This window comes from Zosterops lateralis (genome assembly GCF_965231275.1).
Source record: "Zosterops lateralis genome assembly, chromosome: Z".
NCBI lineage: Eukaryota > Metazoa > Chordata > Aves > Passeriformes > Zosteropidae > Zosterops > Zosterops lateralis.
The window spans coordinates 75,167,515-75,187,156 of NC_139800.1; the positions used below are offsets into that span (position 1 = coordinate 75,167,515).

The 19,642-nt window shown below is 38.0% G+C and overlaps 1 protein-coding gene across 2 annotated transcripts in view; it reads left to right on the forward strand.

The window, feature by feature from the left end:
* The window catches only part of EDIL3 (EGF like repeats and discoidin domains 3), a 230,891-nt gene extending 211,483 nt beyond the window's left edge, over positions 1-19,408 (forward strand). For both annotated transcript variants that reach the window (XM_083883270.1, XM_083883271.1), the window contains 2 exons: positions 5,668-5,823; positions 15,584-19,408. In XM_083883270.1, the coding sequence (XP_083739396.1) occupies positions 5,668-5,823; positions 15,584-15,733 (306 nt within the window). In that variant the 3' untranslated portion in view covers positions 15,734-19,408. The remainder of the gene's footprint in view (positions 1-5,667; positions 5,824-15,583) is intronic.
* Positions 19,409-19,642: the final 234 nt, after the last annotated feature.

Consider the following 19,642-nt stretch of genomic DNA (forward strand, 5'->3'; position numbering starts at 1 on the left):
TGGAGACAGCTGATGGCACATGGAATTCTTCCTAACCTGTTTCTTTAGTGCAGTTACTGCAGCCATAAAGTCATTCAGAGGGAAAAGCAATTAAGAGCAATAAGAAAATAAGACCAGTATTTATTATCTTAGCCTAGAAGACTAAGGCATTAAAAGTATAGCAACACAGTGCTAAAATCATTTTGAAGGTCTAAGATTAAGTGAAAAAGAAGCCAGAAAAAAAACCCCACATTTTTTAAGGAGAAAAGGAGTGACTCTCCAGTCTTATTTTATTCAAAAGCAACCCATCTCTACCTAGGTTTGAGAAGAAATTTAATTTTAAACATAAGACAGTTGATATAGCTAATGCATACCCACCTAAATAAAAACACATTTTATTTAATTTTATTTCATTCTATTTTCCCTAGGAAGCATGAAAATCCTATATAGTGGAATATTGATCAAAATGCTAAAAAATGCTTCTTCCTATCAAGTTATTATGGCTTCTTCTAGAGCAATTCATTTTCTGTCATAACTTACTTTAATTTTTTTTTCAGGTTGTGTTATTAGCTATTTGCCCTAATAATATATATTAAGGGACTACAAAATAAAAACCCTCTCCTATGGAAGACGCTGTGATAAAAATTAAATTTCTCTATACAGAGCATCTAGTTGCTCAATTGGTTTTTCCCCATGAAAGTTTTTAGAGCCAATTGGTCATGATGGATTATTGTTTGAGATTGGTTTGGGGTTTGGGTTTTTGGGGGTTTTAATATGACCCTTTAAGAAAAAAAGGCTGAAATGCTGAGTTTCAGTTCACAAAACAGAACTGCTGGCAAAATGTTGCTAGAAACATACAGATTGCTGCACATCTGCAGCAAGCACACTGTACCAGCGCTAATTTTCCTTTATATCCAGATTTGGGGCATGGAGGAGAGTGCAAAGCACCTTCATCTGATGCAATAAGATAAAGAGAGCTGAATTTCTGCCTTTTTGCTGTGTACACTGCAATCCTGTCCCTCCTTTTCCTCAGGTAGAGGAAACAGCTCTGACTATGTCAGTTTACCCTGGAAAAATCAAGGCAATTGTGAGGTCTTAAATGAACAGTAAATAACCTGCTTAGGACAGGTTATTTATTTGGAAAGGGCGTTGGACTCTCTTGGTGGGTCTTGGTGGGGTCCAAGTGTGAGTTCCAGCCATTATATTAAGCATCCCAAAATAATCTGAGACCTCATTGCAATACCAGGATATTTGATAGGTAGGTCTGCCCTTTGGTGAATTAGCAGCTGGAGACAGTTGTGGTCTTCTTTTTTCAGTCTATTAAGGGTAAGAGCTGCCCCAACCTTGGCAGTGCCTCCCTCTTGTTGTCATATTCATTGGATCCAGGTGTCTTTATTTCTGATTCCAGAGATTTTGTATTTTCCAAATGGATTAAGATTGCCCAGCATTCATCAATGTTATCCGATGAGTAAAATCTGAATATTAAAAAAAAAAAAAAAAAAAAAAAAAAAAAAAAGCAGTCTAAAGGATCATGAAGGTAATTAAAAGAAAACCTGTGGGAAAAAAATGGCATGTCTAATATTACAAGAAAAGCTAAACATAGGATTGGCTATACTGGGAACTGAAACGTAATGTCTGTATAAAGACAGGACTAAATGGAACATTTTAACATTTTAAATACTCCTGAAATTATGAGCAGATGAAGGTCAATTGAGCCATTTCACCATTATCTTCACTGTGAAATAGAGCCTGGCACTCCCTGGATCCTGAGGGTTTTTTTTCCTCCTTTGACACTGCGAGGTTGATGAGGAGTGTGTTATTTTTAAAGACATCTTCACTTTTCACGCGCTGATTCACATGATGGGCTATCCTCACAAAGCATGGGTTCCCTTCAGATTAAATTAAGCCAGAAGACATGCTGCAAAAGTTGGTCCAGGGTATCTGGAAGTGGAAGCCCTGCAGCACATCTGTGCAGACACCCTGTTCTGTGTTGTCAGTTTTGCAGGTCTGCTCCTGCTCCTCTGTGGTGTCTGTCAGTGTGAATGCAGAATAACTGTGCCTATTTCCCAGTCTCTGGCATTTTGGGCAGCATGGCTGGGTTTTGGCATTTGTTGGAGAACCAGGAAATGGCTGAGGTTGCAAGGAATCTCTGGTGATCATCCCATGGGCTGCACACTGACCTCATGCTGCACATCCATGCAAGTGCTTCATTAGAAATGTTTCACACTCAGATGTATTTATCTTTGTGCTTTCCTTAAATTAATTCTCCTCCAAATCACCCTGAATTGTCTGTAACCTCTGAAACAAGGTGGGAAAAGAGAAAAGGGAATAGTTACAGCCCAAGAGAGTTCTTTCAGACACAGGATGTTAAACTGTCTTTTGATCAGCTGCTTGTAGAAATGTATGTTAACTGTAGACTATGGTTCTTCTTGTAACCAGCTAATGATCCTATCAGCTGCAGACTAATTGCCTCTAGCTCCTTCTAAATTCTGCTCCACTGAAAAAGCCAGAGTCACATTCTAATCCTGTTAATCACATCCAGCTTTGAAGGGTACACACTGGTTGTGTGTAACTGAATAAAAGTGTTCTGTGTCCTGATGGGAAGTTATGACTTTCATTTAAGCTGCTTTAGTGCAGATGTTTTACCTAGAAAGTGGTGTAAATTCTCCTCAACTTTCTGCTCTAAAGTAGTTTCAATCCAAAGAATGGAAAGCAGGGTAGAAGGTAATGAGAGTACAAAGTAAAAGCTTTGTATTAAGAATTTGTATGAAGAAAAGTATTTCTTTAATTTAAATAATTATCTTTATTGCCTGAAGACTTCTCATCTGCTTATGTGTAAATAAGTAAATAAGATGCTAAAATATGACATGGAAATGCTGGTGCTATGTCCTGTATTCTTTTCCATCATCTCCAGCAATATGCGTTTGCATTTTGAAGACCTAGAAGAGAGTCTATTTATCCATTATTTCTTTTTTTCACTTTTTTTTTAAATAAAAAAATCCCACACACACATATTCGACACAGTCCTACATAAGTCTTATTGAGAAAAAAAAAACTGAGCATATGCCAAATTACCATCCAGCTTCCCACATCATTTTCTGAACAAGAGTGCAAGGCCACTGGATATGTCCTATAAGCACAAAACAATCATTACTAGGACATTTTTATTATCACTGGATCTATGTGATAATAAAGATTTATTGTGATTCTACCTTTGGAATCCCCAGAATCTTAATGAGAATTTTTTTTCTCCCTGTTCTGAATCTTAATGAGAAATTTTTTTTCTCCCTGTTCTGAATTTCAATGAGGAGTACTTTGAATGTCATGGCCATGTTAAATATTTGTGAAATCCTCTCAGCTCACTTTCAACATTTTAAAAATAAATAACTGGTTTTGTGGAGGCATTTTTTCAAGTTAACAGGAGAGACATTGACTTTTAGTATAAGGAGCATTCTCTGCTAAAAAAGAGGTTACACTTGTAAAATGCTAATGTCCAAATTATTTATGAAGAGAATCTAAAGTTGACTCTGAAATGTTTAGTTCAAAAGCTGCCTGAAAGTGTGGACCAGTTAGTGATTCCTTACCAGATCAGTCTTTTTAGAAAAACAGACTGTTCATTTAGACTACAAAATATTTGGAAGCAAGGTCTGGAGACCTGGTGTTTATTAATTCATGAAAGACTTACACTAATTAGCAGTGCTCATTTCCCAGGGGCCCACTTAGGCTGTGGAACCCAGCTCCCCTGCACTCCATACAGAAGATAAAAGTCCCTTCAAGCCATCCATGAAAGGTTCCAAAGCAGGATCCTGCTCTGATTGAGTCCCTCTCTATCCCCATTGAACAAAGATAACACAGAAAGAATTTTGCCTCCCAGGGATTCTTCCTTCATATCCTAGGATCCCCCAGCTTTGCTACTGGTAGTAAAACATGGTGATAAATCAGCTCATTCTGGTAAAATCAAAATTCTTGACGCATCTACAGGCCCTGAAATATCCCCTCACTGTTTTGCTATATCAGCATTGAACAATTTAAGTTGTTCCTTTCCTTAAAAGCATTTACTACTCGTTATTTGTTATTATTTGCTCCAATGTAGGGATGTCCAGGCTTCCTTTGATTGCTCTAAACTGAATTTTTCCTCTTCCATTCCTATAAATGTACTCCTACACTTTTCTGTGTTTGCTTCTTTCCATTGCCACAAAAGCCCAGGATGGTCTAAAGGGTTGGAAAAGACCTTAAATCTCATTCAGTGCCACCCTTTGCCATGGACAGGAACACCTCCCACTATCCCAGGTTATTCCAAGCCCCATCCAGCCTGGCCTTGACACAAGTCCAAACCCCAATGTCCATCTTGCAAAGGCACTGCCTATGACCAGCTGACTTCTCAAGCTCATTTGTTTTTGTTTCTCTGCTCATGATTAATTTCTTATGCTCCACAGAACATCTGTTCTTCCACCCAACCCCACACTTCATTCAGCATGAGTTTGCTCAGGGGGCCACAGCTTCCCAAAAATCCAGCAGTGGATCTTCAGCATTTGATCAGCCAAATATTCTTCATTTCTTCACCTTCTAAGTTTTTTTTTCTGTACAAACATGTCAATCATCTACTTGTGGAGTTCAGCACTCCTCTCACTTTACTGTAATAATTTTACTCTGAGTCTCTCTCACCTGATTCAAGGGACAATATTAAAAATGCCAACTGCTTCACAGCCATTTATTGTTTGAAATAAATCCACTTTTTTTATTTCGTTTTTACTGGCTCGCCACATTGCTGGAGGACACCTCAGATATACTCTCAAGTTTCAAGAAAATACCAGTTTGATAGGGAGTTCAACTCCTTCATTCTGTCTCTGAAATTACATTATTAGGTCAATTTACTTTTGTTATTGCATTCTCTTTCTTGATCATTTTAATCCAAGGCATCTGGCCCAAATCTGTTACATTCAGTGTTGGATTCTGGTTCAAAAAGGATGGATCAGAGACATGCTGACTCACGTGGAAACCACTTGAAAGCTCAGATTTTATTAGGCTTTAAGACTCCCACCTTGCATTTTTAAAAAGCATTGTGCTAAGATTATAAAATAAAGAACTCAAAAAAATAAAAAAAAATCAAGAAACGTGAAAATGAGCTTTTGAGGTAGAAAAAGAAAGAAAAGCATAAATTGAGAAGGAATTTCAGGAGGAAAAGAAGCTTGATAGCAAATGTTTTAAGAGTTTCTAAAGCATGGGCTCATAAACTGAGAAGGAAATGGAAAGGCTTGGGGAGTCAGCCATGTATTCTGATTATTAGGGACACATGGGAATAGTTTTCAGCTGCAGATCATTCCCAGCACAGAGTAACTGGGGTTTCTGGGGCCACGTATAACACTCAGTACAGTGAAGAAAGGTGTGAGATTATTCCCTATCGTGCCACTAGGCAATAACAACAATAAGTTAGAAAAGAAAAAAAAAGGAAAATAAAGGTCAATTGATTGACTTAGACCTTGGAAAATTAAATTTATTGTCCATGGTGTCCCACACAGTGGGAGAAACACGATTGGAGCTGCACCATTTTGCTTTGGTGTGTTACAAAACCAGACTGGAAACAAAAAGTATTCTAATTGTTCTCTCTTTATTTTATTTTATTTTTTTTTTATTTCTTTTTGTTTGTTTTTGTTTTGCTTTGTTTTGATTTTAAAATGTTCTGTTTAGATTGACCTGCTCATCCCTACAAAGATCACTGGGATAATCACCCAAGGAGCTAAAGATTTTGGCCACGTCCAGTTCGTGGGGTCCTACAAGCTTGCTTACAGCAACGATGGGGAGCACTGGAAAATATACCAGGATGAAAAGCAGAAGAAGGACAAGGTAAAGCAAAGAGAAAAATTGGTATTTTGGTTGTGGTGACACCACTGATGAGAGTCTGCAGATTATTTCACGGGGTTCCAAGTGAATGGGCTCCCACAGGTTGGATTGAAGTTGAATAAAAGAGTCACATAACACAATATCACTCACAGTGCAGTGATATCACACCTACCAGTGCCATGCACCTGATTTAATGTTGTTAAATACGAGGCATAAAACTTTACAGTTCTCCATTACTCTGGGATTTCTTCGTTTAACTCTAGAGCAGAAGGTGTATAAATAGCAGTGTCTTTGTATATGCAAACAGTAAGTCTTTCAGTGCATTATTTGGTAAGTATGGACTTTTTTTGGTGATTTCCTGTGAAGCCCATCCTTGTTACACAGCTATTTGAGATAGATTTTTTTTTTCCTGGAAATTAATGGCTAGAGTTTCAAATGAAAATATTATTTTGATTACCCACTGAAAATATTATTTTTATTATGCTATAAAATGAATATAAAACATAAAAAAAAGTTTTGCAACTTCCTCTGCAAATGTTTAATGAGAGGCATAGGGAAAGTATAGGTTTACTGATTGATTTACCTGGAAGCATTTAACTTTTCTGTCGTTATTCATTATACCTTTCCTTTAAACTGTGTAACACCTTTATACTGCAAATACCTGAATTTCATAATAACATCTGTTAAGAAATATATTACAGCATATGCATTGCTTAGGGAAATGTTAACCAAGATGACAAAATATGAATTATTTATTAAATGTCTTAGTGGGGTTGTGTCTGATTGAAACAAAAGATAAATTTATTGAAATACCAGATGGCTGATGTGTGTGATAACATTTCAAATCTGGGTATTCAGGGTGATAAATGTTCAAACTTTCACTCATATTTCTTAGTATAAATAAAAATTCTTCGGGAAATAAACTGACATATTATTCACATAAGTCAATTAAATTAATTTTCTTTCAAACAGTGAGAAAACTTTTGATATGCATCAAAATCTGTTGCGTGAGTACAGGAAGACCTAACAATAAGGGATTAGACAACTGCATCTCCGACATGGCACAGATTTTAACTGATTGATTAAATGCCATTGATTAGGAGAACATGCGCTAAATTACTGGATTGAGTATTTTTATGATTGTAGTCTGTGCCTGCATTGTCAAGCCCTGCTATCCAGACATGACACTGTGAATTTCCACTCCTGAAACCCAAATGTCACCTCATTGAGGCTTTAACCCAAACTGAGTCTTTTTTCCTAAATGATTTTAGGAAAACAAAATCAGTTGGTTTTGCCACTTGACTTAGAAGGTTCTGACACCAGTGACTGTGGATGTGTCTGTAGAACTGGTTGTCAGATAAAAACTGGAAACAAACAGCTCACCTTTTGCATACCACAAATGCATTCAATTTAACGGACAGATAGTGGCTTCAGTACTTTGTACACATCCTATTTTAAATCCCTGGCATTTAAAAAGAGAAGGAAAAGTTCTGCTGTGAAAGAAATGTCTCCTCTAAGTGCTGTGAATGCTTGCATTCATTTTATTGTAAAGGAAAACATGGGTTGGAGTCCCTGGTGATAACACAGTCACAGCAAATCTAAAAGAAAATGCACTCTGATTTAAAGTAATGTTCTAGTCTGCATTTGTTTATACCATTGGCAACAGCAATTAAATTGTTTTTGCCTTCTTTGTCAGATGGACTGTTAATTGCTACACACATATTCTATTAGGAACAATGGAAAACTCTTAATTGTTCTGTCATTTAAACACATCACACCCTGTATTAATTAACATCCCTGAGAATAAAATGGATGCATATTATTATGATTCTTTAACAAGTCAAGATCAATTAAAAGCACAAGAAGATCAAATGCACTTCACTGGAAATCAGAAGTTAGGATATCTGAATCTAAATTTGTACAAAAGAAACAAGTTCACTTGATTTAAATCAAGACCTCTGCCTCTGATATACAAACACCAAACTAAAATATCTGTTTTGGGGGTATTTCTCAGCTCCACCACAAACATCCAGAAAAAGTAAAAGTTTGATGATAAAGTCTGGCTTTCCAGAAGTCACTGATCTTGACAAAATTTTATAGGATGTAGGATTGGAAAGGCTCTCAAGACAGCACTTAGGCATGCACCTATTGACCTCCAAAGGCACTGTGGTCCTCTCCTCCTATGCCCTCAGCACAAAATGGGATTCAAGAACCCCCAAGCCCCTTCCTGTCATCTTGGAGTAGGTGCAGACAGTTAAATTTCAGAGCTAAGGCTTAATTGATTCACCTGTCCTTCACCTCAGACAAGGTTGTACCATCCTCCATCAGATTATTATTTAATATGTTCCAAGAGACAGATTGTGATGAAAATTCTATAAACAGTCAGCTCCAGTGTTTAAATATCCTCTAAAGTGGAAAGGTGGCTTATCCCCCTTGCTGCCATACACCCACTTGTCCTCAGAGGACACAAAAAACTGATTTTATCTTCATTTATTTTCTTTTTGTTTTGGTTGGAGTATTTCAACCTATTTCTTCTCAGTTTTCATCATCCATTTAATGACTGAGAATACATAAATTTGTTCAGCCAGAGGAATGGAGTGTCACCCAGTAAACCCTTTTTTGACACCAAACCTCTCCTCACCATTCCAGCTGGGTGGATGCAGTGCTCCCATGGGATTTTCCCACTAGATAGGAACCTTGGTCTGTGAGCACTGGGACAGAAATATAAATAAAAATAAAATCACAGAAGAAAAAGCAATGCTGTACCTCATCCATGAGGAGCAGGAAAGGAGCAGCACCACTGGTCCTGTCTGACATTACCACCTTTGAACAGGTGGATTCACTACAATTTCTTTCTCTTAAGGTAAGATACAAGATTTGCTCCAAAATGCCAGAAAACTTTGAAAGTAACCAGGTTTTCACAGCAAAATGAAAATTCTGTGAAACATTCCATCTGTTTTCAGGAGATACAGAAGGGAGGTGAAAGGTAGACAGGAAAAAACTATCAACAGCAGCAAGAGTTAATTATTCATATTTTACCCTCCTTTGTTCTATTTATTAACTGAACATCTTGATTTTTTTTGTTGAAGGATAGAACACACAGATTTATTTCTCCTGCAGGTGATTTAGTCACCCTGTACTCCTCCTGTGATCCTTGTTCAGCCATCAAAGAAGTTTAGAGGAAAGGTGGCTCCAGAACATTTCAGGGAAAGAAAGGATGAAAGGAACAAAAACAAACAAACAAACAAACAAACAAACAGAAACCCCCAAACTTTTAAAGTCACAGACACAAAAACTATGGAGATATTGATAGGCTGGTAATAATGATTTATTTGTGAATGTTGTGACTTTATAATGAAATTGTGGCTTTAAAATTTGGGCAAGAGATGAAAATTTAATCCCATCTGGTGCTTAGCATCTCACTGTTTGATCTGTTTACAGGATGAATCCCAACATATAAGCAGATCTCACTGGATTCCTGGGGCTGTTCACTTAGTCCTCCCCATCATTTTTTGAAGTTCATTTACAAAAGGGAAAATGATGGTCTCTTGTATTATGTTGTGTACAATACATTATATTTTATTTATATATTTGTATAAATACATAGAATATGAACTCTTGCACCCTGTGTGCAGCCTGTAAATTGAGTCAACCCTTAACAAAACAGTGGTTTAGAAAAGAAGGAAATGGCTGTTCAGCTTTTGCCCTATTTCACATGGAAAAGCTGTTCTAAGAACAGTGTCTCCTGCAGCTCCTGCTATTTTAATGGCCAGTCATCTCATTTCACATCTGTGCTGAATACCTGTGTGTGCAGACAAAAAGTTACTGGGAAAAGAGAAAAAAAAAGGCAAATGGAGCCTTTCTCATTCATTTTAAATAGTTTGAATGACTTGCCTGGAAAAAATATGAAAGCTTTGCCTGTTGCCTTCAAGAAGCAAAGTAAGTTACATTGCAGGCTGTCATGTAGGAAGAAAATATATTTTAGAAACAGAACCAGAGCTAATAGCTATCTTGTTTTTCTCAACTAGAGGTCAGTAGCTCACTGTGCCTCCAGAGCTAAGGACGTCCAAACCAAATCTGACCTTTTTCTTTTTTTTTTTTTTTTTTTTTTAATCACATTCCACATGTGATTTATAAAATGCACAACCTGCTGTAGGTAACTCAAGGCCAGCTGCAGTGTCAAATGGCATTTCAGAGGCTGTTTTTTTTACAGGAAGATGAGAACATTTGAAAGTAGCCTAAAGGAGTCTGGCAGTCTGCAGCACTGCCAGTCATCATCAGCTATCAGCAGTGCAATTAACTGCAGGTAGACAATATCCAGTATGCAAATGGCCACTGGGTTTGTGCACAAAATGATGAATTAGTTATAATTTATACATTTCTGAATGTAGAGTCCATTGCCAGGGTGAGAGGAGACAGGAATCTACTTGTTAAAGAAATGTTACATCATTTCAGGTTAAAAATCTTTCTGCTAGATTTGCTATTTTTTTTTTCTGATGATGTATACTTATTAAAATATCTAATTTACACTGATAGATTCAATTCCTTCAATACACATCCACCTACTAGGGACAGGTAATGATTCTTTTCTTTTTAGTAATATTACTTAAATTATTACTATTTGATAGTATTACCTGCAATAATAGTTGTAATTTCTAATCTAAATGACTTTTTTTCTGTGCTGGTTTAAATTATGAGCAACTTCCACTACTTTGAGCTGAATTATCATGATTTGTGTCAGGTGAAGATCTACCTATGCTCATTTCAGGTGTGCCTTCAGCACACGCCTCTCTCCCTCACACCACACCAAAAGCTGGGGGAAGACAAAGTGGGCAAAATGCTCATATTAACAACCTACCTGGAATTTCTGTAAGCATTTCTGGAGGCAGGTTGCCCTCCAAAATATTTCTCTTTTTTGGCTTTGAACCTCCTATAAGCCATGTACAGTGGACTAAATGCCCATTTTTGTACCATCAACATGTAGATCAGATGGGGAAGACAGTATGAGAATGTGAGAGTATGTTTCATAAGTTTGAAAGTTTTATCTCCCTCTATCTGTTCTGAACTTGAAGAAATAATAAAGGCTGTGTAAAGATATTCATAGATATGATATGTATGCACTTTATGTATAGTAACTGAGAGAAAGAATGTCTTTTTCTCCTCTTATTCACTCCAAAAAATTCATGTGTCCACAAACACATCCATGTGCCACCTTTATTTTTCTGAAAACTGAAATGTTCTGCATTGGAGCCAACTCCAAACAGGAGCCATGACTGGATATTCTTTATAAAATATTCTACCTCTAATATGAGCAGGATCAACTGCTCCATGAAATAACATTTTTTAAATATTCTGCTCAGTGTGAAAATTGTTAAGGTACAGCAAACAACATTCCTTTCCACAAGCTGCTAATCTTCAGGCATTTCTCCTAAATTATTCTGTCTTAGAACAGTTTTCTTTTTAAAATTCTAATCAACTTACATTGTCATTATCTGGATTTTCTGCTAATGCTATAAGACACTTTGTTTACATTGAAAAAATCTCACTGCATATTTGAAATCAAAACATTCAAATTGCTTGCTGGACACAAGTATAAACAAGAATTATTTGTATTTCAGAATCTTCAGCTGAGAATATCAGTACCTATTTTCCTGCCTCTGACTCTTTTCCATAAAGTAATCATGAATAAAGTTATCATATTTAAAAGTACAGCAGCATGCATTTTTTGGACCTTTTTTTTTTTTTTTTTTTTTTTTTTTTTTTAACAGCAGCTGAGCTGTTAAAAAGAGACTGAGCTACAGAGGAGCTACACATGGGTGTGGAGGGTCTGTTTGTGTAAAACTGCTAGAGCTGCTGAGTAAATATTTCAGCAAGTTACACCTTTTGAGTGTGCAGACTGACATAAATAGATACAGACACTGTAAAATCTGAGATGTCCTACAACAGGGTGGCCAAAAAACAGAAGCTTTTTGATCCGCTTGTACAGAAGAAAAGTCACCTTGTAACATGGCAGACGTTGGTTTTTGGGAGAGTGAAGCTCTGTCCAAAGGAAGGAGTATCCTGTAGTAGATGACCAGAAAATTGGAATGATGCCTTAGAATTTTAGCTTTTGTATTTTTCATACATTTGTAATCCTGCAATTCTTTGGTGTATAACTCTAAACTCCATATACAGTGTTAGCTGCAGCTTTCCCACTTTGGTCAGACAGAACAATTCCTCTCCAGGCCTGGGAATCAAGGACACCTCACTGTCTCAGGCCCTGAGAAATGTAAACAGAAGTGAGTTGGGGGGATGCAAATTTGGGGTAAATGACTTCATTACCTGAAGCTGTAATTGGAAGATTAACCCCCAACGTGCAAATGTCCCAAACTTAGAAAAGTGTGAAAACCCGTGACCTGTGGTCCATTTTTGGGTGTAGCCCCTGGGAGGGGGCTTTATCTGCCCAAAATATACCTGAAGGCCCTTCATTAATATATCTGCTTTTATTCTCATAATTTTGTCTAGCCTCTTTTTTTAGGTAGCCCCAAAAAGGCATCAAGAAAAGTAAGGTTGTTATTCTCCCCTAGTGCCCTCTCCCAGCTCTGCTGATTTTTTTTCTTTTTTTTTCTTCTCTGTCAGTGTCCTTAATAGCCCCAGCTGGTTTTCCCTCTCACAATTTATCTGATCTTTAGCAGTGGTTAAAGGCTGTGGAAGCTGTGCCACGGTTTAATTATGTGTTGAAAGGGGAACTGTGACCTTTAGATGGCTCCAGACGACCTTGCTATCATTGCCTGTCCCCTCCTGGCCCTGCTGAGGGGACACTGCAATATTGCCTGCTATCGATTTTCCCCATGCCACTTATGGTTTTATAGACATCTACACTATCTCCTCTCAGGCTGGAGAGACTTATCTGTTTAATAACTCCCAAAAAGGCCTTCTTCTTGCTGTTTCTTTCTCTGTGTTTGCAGTTTTGGGATGAGGCAGGAGCAGACTTGAACTCACCCAGAGTTGAAAATGAAGGTGTACACTGACACACTGATAATTTGCATTCTGGTCTTTATTTCTTGAGCACAAATCACCCTATGGTTATTTTGTCATTTGGATTTGATTTTTTTTTTTTTTTTTTTTTTTTTTTTTTTTTTTTTTTTTTTTACATGGAGCATGATATTGTAATTCCAACATCAGCCTCTGAAATCTCAAAAAAATCATGGCAATCTTCAAAGCTATTCTGAGTAAAACTGCTCAGAAACAAATATGAGGAATAGTCATTGAAAGGCATCAGGTTTCCAAGGATTTTAATTGCTTTGGTGGCTTATTTAGTATTGACTACTTGTTGTTGAAAGCAACAGGTAGGTAAAGAAAAATTACTTTTAGCTACAGAAGTAGCTTTTTTTTTTTTTTACTAATAACTCATGTTTTGTCCTTTGTGCTCCCTGCTCCTTCCAAATTCCTTGCCCTCATTAGTTAATTGAAGCTAAAGGAAAGTGAAGAGTGGGAAAAGATACAGTTTTTCCCATAAGAAATCTGCCATGGGGCCACAGAAAAAGAACAGTTAATTTCTGTTATAATGTTGTATTTCATGTAGGTCACATTTGTGGATGCTGACAATGCTTCCCTTACTTTCTGATAAATTTATTTCTCTAAAATCCCTCTTCTGATCTAGCACATTTAGTTAATTTCTGGAAACTAGATCTTGAATTTTGGAGGGAAGGTATATTTCGTGTTTGCATACAATAACCTCTGAGACAGATGAGTTAGACTTCAAGTGATAACGAAATCATGCATGAGTTAAAAATAAAATTTAATTCTTGCTTTCCTGCTGTAAGTGAATGACATAATCCTCCCTCCTTCACCTGTATTTGTTGCTGGTTTTTCATCATATAATTTTATTTATCTTGCATATCTATATGCAGATATGAACATTGGGGCTGTAAAAATGTTCCATTGTCTAGCCTCACCAAAATATCAAGAGATATTTTGCATGCCTGTGCAAGAAATCAAATGAAAAAAGAAAAAAACTCATTTTTAAGCTTTCCTAGCTGCATTTGGGTTTTGAGAGGTACCGCTGTAATTTCAATTATGAACTTAGTGCCTATTATTTTTTGCTACAAATGAAACTGGACTTGATCTGCAAACCTTGTTAGCCCAAGCTCCTGCTGATTTATGTATCAACACTGTACTTGGGCAGCAGTTTTCCCTGTGTTAAATGATTTTAGTTGGTTTTGATTGGTTTTTTTTGGTGGGTTTTTTTTGTGGATTTTTTTTTTTTTTTTTTTTTTTTTTCCCTTCCTTAGACACACAAAACTGATGTTTCTTGTGATCATTTTCTCTGCTACTTTATCCATCCCTCGGAACACCCACCTCCTTTCATGCTCCCACCTCTGTGATGACAGACAAGGGGAATTCATCACCTGTAAAAGAGTATCACCTGGGGAGGGGACAGATTTTATTTGATGTCCTGAAAGGACAGCACTAGAGAGAAACTTCCAAAATCCAGAGGTGCAGCATGGAGACAAAAAGCTTTGTGAACATGTCACAAAAGAAACAGAGTCAGGGCTAATATGTTGTATCAGCCACCTTGGATGTCAAACTCTGATATTTTCGCTAGAACTCGTAGGAAACCTGTAATTGTGCATTAATTCAGTCGTATAAGCACTTCTCCAGGAGATCCATATTCTTCTCTGCATGATGCAAACAATAGTCATTCATTTCGAGTCAAAAAGCCATCAGGTTCAGTTTTCACAAATGAGAAGTGAATTGGTTGATGTTTTAAGAGAAGGAACATTTCCCATAAAAACTGAAAATAACCCAAGGGGATAATCTGATCACTTTGCCAAAAATTGGTGCTGTGGCCTTTGAATTTAAATAGTGGCTGGCAGGGGAAAAATCTGGCACTGATTTATTGCAGACAGGATTTTTATAACTCACTTTTGTGTGGGTTAACCAATACAGGTGGAAATAAGACAATAACGTGCACTGTGCTATGCTAGGATGTTTTACTTTTATCACAGCCTGATGCCCTCAATTAATCTGCTGACTTTTGTCTGACATGAGAAGATAATATCCTTGATAATCACCAATTTTACAAGGGTTTATATAGTTGCATCTGAGCTACGTTCATAAATGATACAATTGAAATTCTTAACTTTAATTATTAATGTTATTTTCTCAGTAACTGTAACAGGATCTCCTGGGATTAATTTGAGATGGTAGAAATGCCAAGTAAAAAGACACTTAATTTTTTTAATGTTAATGACTTTTGTGTAACTTTCAGAGCATGGCCCTGGCAGAACTATGGGTGAAGCTTTGAGTAGAAGGCTCTACCTGCACTGAGGGCTGAGTGAATTAATCACAAGGTTTTAGCAGAGACACAGGCTCATGGAATTACAGATTTGGGTTGGAAGGGAGCTTAAAGCCCATCCAATGCCACCCCTGCCATGGGCAGGGACACCTTCCACTATCCCAGGCTGCTCCAAGCCCCAGTGTCCAACTTGGCCTTGGACACTGCCAGGGATCCAGGGGCAGCCACAGCTTCTCTGGGCACCCTGTGCCAGGGCCTCCCCACCCTCACAGCAATAAACCCTAATCCAAACTTTCTCTTCACCACTCTAAACCTTAAGTTTAAACAGCGTTAAAAGTCATACACCCCAATGGTAAAAATTCATCGCAAATCCAGGGCCATCAGAGTATCAGCATGGGCCAGGCGACCTTAAAACCTCACTGTTGCTTCCCTGCAGGTGCTCCAGGGGAACTTCCACTAAATCCTCCCCATTGTTCCCCACAGGTGTTCCAGGGGAACTTCGACAACGACACGCACCGCAAGAACATCATTGATCCGCCGATCTACGCGCGGCACGTGCGCATCCTGCCCTGGTCGTGGTACGGCCGCATCACCCTGCGGTCCGAGCTGCTGGGCTGTGCAGCTGAGGACTGAGCCCCCCTCCCACCGTAGAAGAAGCCTGTAGGATGCTGAGTGGGGTTTTTCCATGAACCAGTGCTCGCTCATTTTTATGGTAGGCCGCTAGCTGTCTTTCGCCAGGAGGTCTAAGCCTGCCCTTTTAAAACGATCCAATCCGAGTTTTTTGCCCTTGAAATCTGTTGGTGTTGTCCCTTCTGCTGTGGAATTATCCTCCTAGTTCTCCTTTGAGTTGTTCACTACCAGTTGAAAAGCATTGAGGGAAGAGAGAAAATAAAACAGCAGCATCCTTTTTACAAGGGAAGAGAAATAGTGTGACGAAGCTCATTTGCAGCTTCAGGAACATTGGGCTGACGAGTTCTCCATAAATCATACCGTCATCTTACTTGCAAAAAGTGATACTGCAGCTTTTAGCAATAAGTTTACTTGGGGATGACTGCATTATAGTAATTGTGCCTATCAAACACTGTCAGTTCTTATGACATATATTTTGGGAAATTCTCTGTGGTACCGTATAACACGGTACCTGTGATGTTACGAGCTACCTTTCACCACTTTCATCCAGACAGCAAAGTCCATGCACCTGGAGGGTTTTCCTAACTGCCCCATTTTCCCTCTCTATTTTGCATGCTGTAGACACGGCCTCCATCTTTTCTGTTTAGTATCACACTGCTGGTGTTGTTTTCCTTGGAAGATGTCACCTGTTTGCATATGTAACTAAATCAGTGTATTATGAAGTCAATGAATTTACCAAAGTTTATGAGTTTGCAAAGTTTCTGTGCTTTTTCATGGGAGACTAAGGTGAGGCACCAGAGTACTTATGGTGTCTCATCTTGGGTGGCCACACAGTGCATCAGAAATCCCATTCCAGGATGATTTGTCCAGGGGTGAGCACACAGCCCTAGACTGTGATCTGCCCACCTCATTACCATTTTCACAAACGCTCTGAATTCCTTCGAGGAGGAAAATGTCGGGTGAAGGAACCAGGTGCTAAAAGACACACAGGAGGTATGACAACCTTACTGCCAGGAAACCCTCTCTCTTTAGGCTATTCCTAAAGCTTTCCTCCCCAAAATGTAAGAGGTGACATAGGAGCACACCAAAGCCTGGCTCTTGTCACACTCTGCTCCTAAAGTCTTTTCAGACACGTACCAGTGAGCCACAAGGAGGCTGTTTCCTATCATGCCCCATCTAAGGAATGCTTCACACACAGCATGATAGCAACCCCAGTTTAAAAAGTAGTTTTTAGGAGGAAAAGTGGAGCAGTAGGGGGGACATTCTCCTCCATGCCTCAGTTTCCCCTGCTCATTGAGATAACAATACCAACCTTTGGAGAGCAATCCAAGTTCCCTTGGAGTAAAGTGCTCTGTGACTATGTTAGAGCAGCACCTCAGTCTAAAACAGATCCTGGGACAGGGAGTGAGGGGACATTTATCTGTTACCTGAAACAACAGCACTTGGGATTACTGCCAACCTTTTCATTTCATAACATGCTGATGTGGAGAGAATGAGAGAGAGAGAGAGAGATGCAGCTGCATGTTTTAGCAAATATCACTAAACTTATATTTTCTGTCACTGTTCCATTCTCACCAAAACTCTTAAGTATGAACTTGGGCACTGCTTCCCAGGCCACAATCTGCAAAGGGCAAAGTTTACCTTGGAAACAAAACGGTTTGGATTTCGAAAAAACCTGCATTTAATCACACATTCTCCACCACAGACTAAATATATATTATCCATTGAACTGTGAAAGACTCTAGAATAGCAGCCAGGAATTTTACATACAAGAATTGGGGATATAATGGTGGCGGTTTTCTGATAGTGTCACTTAAACTGTCACATTTTAGCAAACAGAACACCCTGCCTCTACAAAATGACTTAATCCTTAAACTGTATTTATACAAGTATTTATTTTATAAGGCTTAGACATTTAAAGACTTCTAAAGAAGAGTCCTGTAAAGGTAAAAGTATGTGTAAGAAATGTTGAGGTCCTGTGCAACACTGCTAAGTTTGTTCTTTATTTTTTACTTTGTGCTGCATAACAAAAGCCACTAGACTGTTACTGTCTTGTCTGTAACCGTGTTAACAGCATTCCTTAATGATGTATATATGGAGTGGTCTTCAAGCAAAAGGAGCAGTTCTAAAGAGAAAGTCAATCACTGTGATGGTACTTCTAACGAGAAAAAAAAAAATCTGAATAATGAAGAACAAGCCTATCCCCACAATATCTTCTGCCTATATTTTGCAATTTAGGCTTTAGGAAAAGAAAAAAAAAAAAAAAGAAAAAAAAAAAAAGAAAAAAAAAAAAAAAAAAAAAAAAAAAAAAAAAAAAAAAAAGCTAGTAATATTGATCTCTTTAGGGTGTGCACACACAATATGTTTAAGAGGTTTAAATACATTTTTCTATTATGGGAGAGCAGTTGACCCTGAAATTAATTACAGATATGAAAAATAGTGTTTAGATATTTTACTAACTGACTGTATCCAAAAAGCAGAAGGCCATTTCAGAAAATTAGACTTCCTAGTTTAAAAACTTGTGTTAATGTTCTTTTGAAATATTTGGTTTGTGTTTTTAATGTTGAGGGGCTTTTTCCTGGTATTCATCTTTTGCAACCTCAGTTTTTCTTTTGAAATAATATTTCTTGGTTTAGTGAATTAATTGTAATCCCTTCATCTGCATATAGAGTTTTCATGTAATGTAACACAGTAATTTTCATTTGGTATTGATTTTGTGTTGAGTATTTTCACCCCCGTGTCCTATGTCAGCTGCCAGCAGTCTTCACAACCTGCAAGGATAGCTCCATGTCTTGTGATAATACTCCATGACAATTCATTAAAAAATCATATATCTGATGTCCTTACTATTTCAGCCTGCATGCTGGGACTTTTTTCCAATTACATTACTCCTCAGCTACCAAAAAGCCTTCTTGGAATGGCATTTCCAGCACCAAATTCAGCTCCCAGTGTCAGCAGTATCAGTCTGAAATAGCTCTTGGTTTAAGTGGAATCCTTCTGATTTAACAAAACAGGTGGGAATCAAACTTTTTCCCTTTCATTTTATTTTGTTGTCTAGGTGCATACCATTACCATAAGAGGAAAGCTATAAATTAACAAACTCTTCTCTCCCAGTAAAAGCAACCAGCCCCAAAAAACCAGAAGTGCAGGACAGGAGATGTCCCTTTAAGAGGGGACAGAGGAAAGCTTGGAAATGATCCTTGACTTCTGTATTAATTGTTAACAATGACATTGAACAAGGCCAAAAGTGTTCCTCTAATTAAATTTCACCCTGAACCAGTTAAGTATTTGTAGGCAGGTTTTGCCTTTATGTTAATGTGCTATGTTTATAGCCTGGGAAATAAAGCACTGGCATGAGGCTCCTTTTTTATCGGCGTTGAGGGCCCGTCGCCTCAACTGGCTCTGAATCTGAGGTTGACTTTCTCTTTTGGAATGGCTGCATACAAATTAAGTGTCAGTTTTGAAGACTAAGGATACTAAATGAGTGTATCTTTGCTATACAACCAATGTGAACTATAATATTCAGTGCTGGCTTCTGATGTGTCAGTAAGTACAGAAGTATCTGGGACACAAACGACCTTTGCAACCTTTCAAGCTGTGTGATATTCAAATGGTTTTGTATATACTTAAATCATGTAGAGCGATGTAAAACCAGTACGACCTTGTCTAGTCTTCAAACTTAACAATAAAACTTTTGAAAAATGAGGTGGTTTTCTTGAAGCTGTTAAATTGCAACACCGTGAAGGAGATACAACTAAGCTCACTGGCGGCAAATGTGGAGCAGAGATATGATGTGGCACTTTCCTGGATTCAACCACAGGGTCTTTGTGGTAGGTAAGTTTTTTTCTGGTAAAATCAGCAGTTGGTGCTGTGCTCCCCTCAGTGTGTTCTCTTTGTTCTTCCAGATTAAAA